Here is a 9,863-nt window from a genome sequence, read left to right as displayed (position 1 = left end):
GTCTTTTTAGAGACATCATATAATTTTATTTTCCTAGTTGTCGAGATAAAGGGAGGCATGCATACACATTATCATTATTATTCAAATATTTTATGCGTGAGGTCAATATTGGCACTCTGCACATGGTGATATACACAATACATACTCTAATCTTACTTAAAAGAAGTGGGAAGAGTGAACCAATTAGGCATGCAAAAACATGCATGTAATACACAAGCTTACACGCACGCTAGCTTTTATTAATTTTCTTTTGTATAACGCTATATAAGTAGTGTATAGGAGGATCTACTTTTCCACCTAAGAGTGCTTTGCTGCCGTACTAATAATAAGCGCGAAACATAGTTGCTCAAAATGAAGATGGAATTGGTTAGTATAATTTAGGGTTTTTGATTTCACATTAGCCAACTAAAGTAAAATTAAAGAAAAATCGATCCTCATACAAGCTAAGGTTTCATTTTTTAAATTCTTCTTCACGCACGCCCATGCGTGTGCACATGACTTTATGCCTTTTTGCGAATAAAGCCTCTAACAAGATAATAATAATTAAGCTGTGTGCTTCATATATATGCTTTCTTCTCTTAAAATGTTACTTTAGATTATATAATTACCCTAAATATATATAGTTGAAACTTGATTTAATCCTACTTAAATATCATGATTTGGGTTCTTTCCCGCCGTAACAAACGGTTAATCCAACGAGAACGACCGAAGAAGTTTATCTTACTAAGATTTGCATTTTTTCTTAAATTGTGCTCTTTAGATTTGACTCGTGTCACGTAAAAGATTGTCTGTGGGGTTCAATTAAAGAGTGTGATTCTAACATCTTCTTGCGAACATAAAACATATATAGCAAACATTGAATGACATGTAAACCATATATATGTCCAGAAAATGCTTTAGTTTCTAATGATCTGTTTGGAAAATGTTTTAAAAACAAAAATTTTCAGTCCAAAACGGTAAAAAAAATTTAATTTTAACTTCCTTTATATCACTTTTATACACTATATTTCTTATACCTCACGCACTAATCACAATTTAACTATTTGCACCGCGCAATCAACTTGGGTTGATTAAGTGGTTAGTTCACTCGTCCGCTTAATCAAGTGTGGCCTGTGTGGGGTTCGAATACCACCCGTCCTTTACCGCGCAAACACCCCGGCCGTGCCATTAACTGAGAAGCGTGTAGAACCTGCATGGAGCTAGCTACTAACGTGTGTAATCAAAAGCCAAAACGCCATAGCCCATAAGTATAAGTCAGTATAATATTTAATTGTGCCAATAATAATGAAATAATTAGCCATTTTTATGCAAAGTGTCAAAATTCTGAGTCGATAAGTTTTGGATCGAATTTAAAAAAAGAAATTATATATGCTCGTGGAAGTGAGCTCTTTTGATACGAGCTTTTGACGTTAGTGTTTATTTGGTGAGAGAGAGTGGTGGTGAGGAGTTAAGGATTGAAAATTTAGGATTAGGTTAGATTTTTTAAAAGAGGGAATTTAAGAATTTTAAATAATTTTTTAGTAGTTAAATAGTTTTTTTTTATCAAATTTTTATTCATTTTTTTTATTTTATATGGATATAGCTGTAATTTTATTTTTCATTAGGTAAGTAAATATTTATAAATAAAAATAATAATAGAAAAAGTTATTAGACATAAGTCTACTGCTTGGGATGCTTCATCAGCGGCCGCAGCCCCTAATAACGCGAGCAACAAATTGTGTGTCCCCTAATACCTCAACTTGTTTGTTTATCCCTTGACTCATCCAAAGAGTTCCCCGAATTTCCATTGTTCTTTTAGTTCCTTTATATAGTTAAATATACAATATACTAGTATCTTAAACCCGTGCGATGCACGGACTTATATTTTAATTTGACATGATAAATTAAAAATAGTGTTTTATAACTATAGTTTTTTTAATTTTAGTATAATATTATCATCATCTAATTATGTAATTTTATATTTATTTAAAATAAAATATAAATAAAACATTCTGAAATTTATAATATTCTTGAATCATAAGAAAAGAGACCTGAAAAAATAAGAATATATATAACTGTTAAACTATATTGGTAGCATATCAATTTTGCACTAAACTTTATATCAAAAAACTAACAAAAATTTATCGATAATATAATATTTTACTAACATCATTAGATAAACAATTGCCATATAATGTTGTGCTCTATGTTACACATTTCATTTCAAGTCTGAAAGTATAATTATAAATAAATTAGTTAAATTTATGACAAATATTCGTACAAAAGTCTAAATCATAATATGTTACTAAAATGAAAATACTATTTTTCTTACCTAATATTATTAAAAACTTCTTTAAACATGACATTTGTTGTTGATGACTTTGGATTGCTATCTTAGCCTAGAATTAGAATGCTTAAACTATTGCGACTCTTAACTCTTGACAAAGTAACAAAGTTGTCCATAGGTGAATACTGATTTTGGTAAGTAAAGTCCTACATATGATAATAATTTATCACATAATGAAATATCTAAGTTTTTCAATATGTTTCTCCTCTTATATAGTATCCCGTCAGCTAATAATGTCCACGTTGCATTCTAAATACAATTTGATTTGCTAACACTATTAGATATCAATAAGATCACAAATAGTTTTCCTAATTGATCTCATAATAACCAAATAACATTAACATTAACAGACACATAGTATAAAACTAAAGAATTAAAAAAAATACCCATCTATTTTTAAATTGGATGACAGTTGCATCTTTAAGATTGAATAACATCTTTGTGTCATGCATGAAATTTTGTAGGACTTTACTTGAAATGAACAAATAAAAATAATCTATAAACAAATAAAATCGTAGATAACTTTACTAAGATTAGGTACAGAAAAATTTATGATTATAAAATATTGTAATTTATTATAAAATAAACAAATAATTTCCATAACTTGGTAGTGTCCATAAACGTATCACTCGTATACGTACACACAAATTGTCGATTGTAGGATTAATGTCAGCAATTTTGTGAATATCGGCCATTGGAATAAGTAGAGAGGTAAAGAAAGGGATTGATGTACTTTAAATTGTGATGCTTTACATCTCTCATAACTTATACTTTTATAGTTGCATCATAACTAAATTTTTTAAAATTTGTTTGACTTTAATTTAAAATTTAAATAATAATAAACTAAGTAAAACAACCCAAACTTAAAATTTGAAAATAACAACTTAAACAAATAATAATTTAAAAACTCTAAACTAATGTAAATTTTTTTAAAACTCTAAATTTCTTTAAAAGAATTTATGTAGCTGCAATATAAAAAAAATCAACAAAATTTAAAAAAATGCTAAAAAGAATTAACAAATTTTTAAAAAATAGTGTTAAAATGTAAAAAATAACAATTTGAGTAAAATAATTTAAAATATAAAAAATAACAACATCTCTCATAACAATCTAAAATTTTAAAAATAACAACTTAAGTAAAACAATCCTAACAAATAAAATAATTTAAAATTTAAAATTTTAAAAATAACAATTTAAGTAAAACAACCCAAACTTAAAATTTGAAAATAACAACCTAAGCAAATAATAATTTATAATTTATAATTTATTTATAATTAACACCTAAACAAATAAACTTTCAGACTCAACGTATGAGCGCCTCATCAGCAAATGAGCTCCCCATTTGTATTTGTACTAGTGTTAAACCCGTGCGATGCACGGGCTTATATTTAAATTTGATAAGTTAAATTAAAAATAATATTTTATAATCATATATTTTTTAAATTTAGTATAACACTATCATCGTTATATAATAAATGTGTTAAATATGTTGTTTTATCTTTATTCAAAGTAAAATATGAATAGAAGAGTTTGAAGTTTATAATATTCTTGAACCATAAGGAGGAAGATAAAAAAAATAAGAACATATATAACTGTAATAATAGCATGTTAATTTTACCCTAAATTTTATATCAAAAAGCTAATAAAAATTTATCGACAACCTAGTATCTTACTAACTTCATTAGAAAATCATTGGATGTTGTGCTCCTTGTTACATATTGCATTTCAAATTTGAAAAAAGAGTTATAGATAAATTAGTTATATCTATAGTAAAGATTTGTACAAAAGTGTAAATCATAACATGCTATTAAAATAAAAATAATATTATTCTTACCTAAATATTATTAGAAACCTCTTTGAACACGACATTTGTTGTTGATGACTTTGGATTGCAGTTTTCATTTAGAATTAAAACCCTGAGGCCACTGCGACTCTTAACTCTTGACAAAGCAACATAAAGTTGTTCATGGATGAACACTAATTTTGGCAAATAAAGCCGTACATGTGATAATGATTGACCATAACTCATGTTAATGATCATTGCAAAGCATACTGTTAATGAAAATTGTCTCCGTTGGAACTTAAATGGCAATCCTGAATCTGAAGGGATCAAGTTCATTCTTGGAATGTACACTTTATCTCCAATATTTCTACCGGTCACTATCGCCGCTCCAATTACGTTGCTGCCAAGTTTGTTAACTATTAATCTTGCCCTGTTACATAAACCTAAAGTCTGGTCTATGTTTCGCAGTAGCATTACAGCGACTCCTGGCTTCAAAGTCAACTTGTGATTGAGTAGTCCCGAACATTTGATGTCATTTAGAAACTCTGGTGTGAACCACTCTTGTTTTACATCTTCATTCTCATCAGCTTGACATGTTGTGTCAGAGCTCAAATACTCCTTTTTCATCCCTAAAAAGATTGTCAAGACAAAATCGTTTACCTTCTCGATACTCTTAAGTGTGGGTGCAAGAATTGCTCTACTCTGAAAATACCTGTAATCTGACATGTTTTGCAACAAATTTGGACATGCAAAGTCTACCAAATGAGAGAGAGGATCATCAGTAGTTGAAATCAATAGATCATCTGGAATTTCAACTTCTAATTCATCACCAACAACAGAGCCAATATTTCCATATCCAATATCAAGTATCCAATTAGCAAATATCTTCATTTCACCTTCATCTTGATCCGAAGAAGACATTAGAAGCCTCATATTCGTATGCAGTTTCAGAACCTTACAAAATGACCACAAATGGGATGAGTTAATAGCGGATGCTAATATATCGTGTCTACTTCCTTTCGGAATCACCGGAATTTTCTGTCTGAAATCACCTTTTAGAACAACAATCTTACCACCAAATGGTTGATATGTCTTATGTTGATCGGTAACTGACATAAGATTCCTGAGCATCCGATCAAGTGCTTCAAAACGGCAGTTGTACCTTCCCTCGCATACAACATATTGAGAACTCAAAATTGGATCCTGTTTTGGACTTCTCTGATCTCTCCTCATACCACATCATGGTGTCGCAATGCCGACAAAAAATTCTAGGTCACCAATATCTATCACATCTAATAATCACCAAGATAATAAATTGTTTTAGTTATATCTGCAACAAATACTTTATATAAAAATATACATTTCTTTCACCATATTAAGTATAAAAATAATATTTATAAAAGATTACCGAAGAATACAATTTATGGATTAAAAAGATAAGATCATATAATACAATTTCATTGTGCCAACCTCAAGATTTAAGTTTTACAATAAATCAATGTTCAAATACAAAAATTATAATATATAACCATATCTTAGTTTGAATTTTAAAACTTGAACACTAAACGATAATTTTTTGTTTATAAAAAGCATAACAATAGTAAATAATAAAGTGCTGATATTGCTACTTCTTAAATTACCTGTATTCTCAGCAAAATCGAATATGGCTGGGTATTAAATTTGCACAGAATCATCTAAAATAGTCGTATTTTCAGTAATATCCTTAACTTCTTGAAAATTTTTTGAAAGATTTGTAGTCAATTCCTTCAAAAATATTTCTCTTTGTATCAGGTGTCTTTTTTTTCAGCTATGCACACTTCTTCTAATTCTTTAGTATCTAAATTTGAATTAAATGTACTTGCTCCTGTAATCATTAGAGATAATACATCAAGTACTTTATATTATAAAAAAAGAAAAATGAATATATGTTAAATGTTTAAATCAGCTGAATTATGAATATATATTATGAAGGTAGTATTAAAGATAAAAGAAGTAAAATTTTAACTTTGTGATAATTACAATCTATCATACTTATCTTACCATGTCTCTTTTGAAGTAGCATAGTCTTCCTATTCAGTCTTACATTCCTTTGCAATCTAATTCGATTTGTGTACTCTAATGAATCTATAATAATTATTTAGCATATACCAATGATTGTTTTTAATAGATCAATTAAAAAGTTAAATGTTTGGTCTTTAAGTAATAAAAACATATTAACATAGTAACTGGTAGATATTATTTTATGTTTGTTGAAGATGTTGTTGACTTGTCTGATGACATGGACTATCATATGCTTCATGTGTGATACTCGAATTACTAATATCACTAATATTGGAACATCATTTTTTTCATCTACAGAGAGTAGATTAGTAGTTGGAGACCTTGATCAATATGGTGTTGGGTTATTACCTAATAAGATAACTCGAGATATTAGTTTTGAACATATTTTCTGTTAAAGTTTATAATTGAATAAATAATAGGAAAATCAAAATACATAAAGTGCATGTACATTTCCATAAGCAAGTTCCAAAAAAAATCATCTAAAAATAAATCTGTATTAATGCTATTTGTAATGTTCGACAACACCAATTGAAAATGCACACCATTGGAACTATCACTTGAATTTCTTGTAATTTTTTCATAAACAAATTTAGTAATATATTACGAAGACAATGTAAATTAATAATTTATTACTTGTCAATAGCTAAATAATATATAGAAAATATTGTATTTTATAGGCTTTCATTCGGCCAAAATACTCATGATATGTTAGTTATTTTATATACCCAATAAAAACTAAATATATAGAACTGACATACTTAAAAATACCAAATAAAAAAATATATTATTCTAACCTAAAAACAAAAATGAAAAAATAATTAATTTATTTTTTTTATATGAAATCTACCTTGAATTGTGTTTTGCTTTGTATTTTCTTTGTCTTTTAATATCAATTTTCTTTTCAATATAATCTTGCTTCTCTTTAGACTTCTTGCATCTTTCAATATATACCTAAAAATATCAAATAAATAAAATTTCTAACCAATTAAAAATATATATATTATACATAATACATTTTTATTATCAAATTTTTTATATTATTAAAAAAATAAAGTAGTACACATATGACAGCGTCTGTTTTTTGTATAGATGTCCATCAAAATATAGACATAGGAGTACATGTATGGTGTTTGTTTACTGAGACAAAAATGATGAAAGACATAATCGTACACAAACACCCATTAAAAACATGTATTTTGTGTCTCTCTAAAATACTTAAACACTAATTTTTAACTTGAGACACTAATTGTTTTACAATTTTTTCTCATGTCTAACTTACCAAATAGAATATGAAATTAGTGTCTTCTTATGTCTATATAAAATCGCACAGATTTTATTTTCAATGGCTGCTTTAATTTCTTTTTTATTCTCATTTATTTAGTTACGTAAACATATTTTACAGAAAATAATATATATTTTTTTACAAAAGTATCTTTTTTCAAATAAATATAAGTTTAATCTCACGATCAATAAATTCAACTTATAGTTAAAGAGATTGAAAATGAACAACTTATAAGTAAAAAGAGAGAAAAAGATAAAAGTACCTCTATTGTTATAATCTAAAAAATAACAATGTAAACGAAGTAAATAGAAAAAAAATGATAAATGTGACAAATAAAAAAATTTAAATTTAAAAATCAAAACGGTTAAAAAGCCACTTAATTAGGAATTAGTACCTAATTAGTATTAGAGTTTTAAATTTCAAATTTTTAAATAGAATTTTCTAATTAGCTAGTGCAAATTTAAAATTTTTAAATAAACTTTTTTAATTAAACGTTTGTTATTCATTAAGAATATAGGAATTTATTAATTTAAAAATAATTTTTATTAGTTTCGTTATAAATAGTATCAATTCTATTATTTATCGATAAAAATAAATAAAATTAAATATAATCTAAAAATTAATAACCTTATAAATTACGTAAATTTAGAAAAAATACTTAAAAAGAGAAAAAAAGATGAAAGTATTTCTACTGTGGAGAGACAATCTAGAAAGATAATAATAACAACGTACTTCTATTGTAGAGAGACAATCTAAAAGATAATAATAAAAATTTATAAATGTGGCAAGTAAAAAAATTTAAATTTAAAAATTAAAATGGTTAAAAACTTACTTAATTAGAAATTAGTATTAGAAATTCAAATTTAAAATTTTTAAAAATAGAATTTTTTAATTAGCTAGTATAAATTTTAAATTTTTAAATAAAATTTTCTAATCAAACGTCCGTTGTCCATTAGCAATATAGAAATTTGTTAATTTGAAAATAATTTTTTTAGTTTCATCATAAACAGTATTAACTTTATTATACTTTTTCTAAAATTTAAACAGTATTACATTTTTTTAAAATAGTATAAATAATTTCACATTTTAATAAGATTGATAATTCTATTTATTTTATTATAATTCTTTGTAATTAATATAGTAACTTATAAATTATATAAATTTTTAAAAAATATTCTTAAACTCAATTGCTTACGTAAAAATTAAAAAAAAGTATATTTGAATTTAAATTTAAAATTATAAACATAATACTTTAATTAAAAATTATAATTAGATTTTTTTTAAATAAGTACACATTAAAAATTAATAATTAACTTAATTGTATCAACAATAATTCAAAGAAGAAATTTATAACTTTATGACATTAAATATTAAATTAAAAATTATCAGAATATCAACGGTGAGAATCAAATTAAAAATAAAACCACAAGTAATAACCAAATAACTTTAATTTATATTTAAAAAAATTCTAAATTCCAAACATAAAAATCGAAAAGAACAAAAAAAAAAATAATAACTCAATAAAAGACAATGTTTCACCAAAACAAACATATGTTTGGCATTATTCTATTAGATAGACTCTAAAAGAGATTCCAAAACATGTGCATCCAAATTCTCAAGTTTCTTTCTCAATCTTGATCTTCTTGCAAGTTGAGGTATCTCCTTCCACCTTCGAATCTTCTGACTCCGAGGATAGTCGCTTAGTTGGTGTAATAGCATTTTCCAATAATTCGGATTCATCATTGGCCGTAACTTCATTGGAGAATTCAATCAACAAATTCTGTACAAAAAACTACGTTAAATTAAAGACTTCTTTCTAACCTTTGATTTTATCTCACTAATATATTTTGAATAAAATTAAGATCTAATTTTGAGAGAACAAACAAAAAAAATATTTTTTGAACAAATACCTTAGTACCTTCTACTTTCTCCCCTTCAATGATTGAGGATGTCTTTGAAATTAGAAACAAAGCACCGGTGTAGTCAACATCCTAAAATTATAATTAATTATTATTTATAAATTAGATACTACTAATGACCAAGAAAGCAAAAAATAAATTAATTTTTAATAGAAAGTACACTTATATATACTCACAATTTGAATACGGTGAGCCTCTTTGAATTTATTTATGAGATCCACATTATCAGTTATCTTCTTAACTTTATAAGAAGGGAAAAATGTGGATTATCAGATATTTGAACTTCAACGATGAAGAGAAAGATCTTATCAATTAGGTTGAGTAAAAGTGTAGGTGTATCTGATAGATCTCCTTTCTACAGGATATTACGTAATATATTAATAATAAATAATATAAAAAGTACCAATAAAAATATCTTCACTAATGCTTTTAGAAATAAATATTGGTTAGATCTTACCAATAGGAGTGGATCAAGTATCTCTACACAGCTCT

General features: G+C 25.9%; 1 protein-coding gene across 1 annotated transcript; it reads right to left on the bottom strand.

The window, feature by feature from the left end:
* Positions 1-2,373: 2,373 nt before the first annotated feature.
* On the bottom strand, positions 2,374-5,342 carry LOC107486778 (uncharacterized). The gene is made up of 2 exons (XM_052260765.1): positions 4,242-5,342; positions 2,374-2,472 (listed from the first exon to the last, which is right to left on the bottom strand). Exons 1-2 carry the CDS (start codon positions 5,340-5,342, stop codon positions 2,374-2,376), a joined length of 1,200 nt encoding a protein of 399 aa, XP_052116725.1.
* Positions 5,343-9,863: the final 4,521 nt, after the last annotated feature.

This window comes from Arachis duranensis, chromosome 4 (genome assembly GCF_000817695.3).
Source record: "Arachis duranensis cultivar V14167 chromosome 4, aradu.V14167.gnm2.J7QH, whole genome shotgun sequence".
Classification (NCBI taxonomy): domain Eukaryota; kingdom Viridiplantae; phylum Streptophyta; class Magnoliopsida; order Fabales; family Fabaceae; genus Arachis; species Arachis duranensis.
The sequence above is the reverse complement of the archived record's forward strand: the minus strand, read 5'-3'. Positions and strand labels throughout refer to the sequence as shown.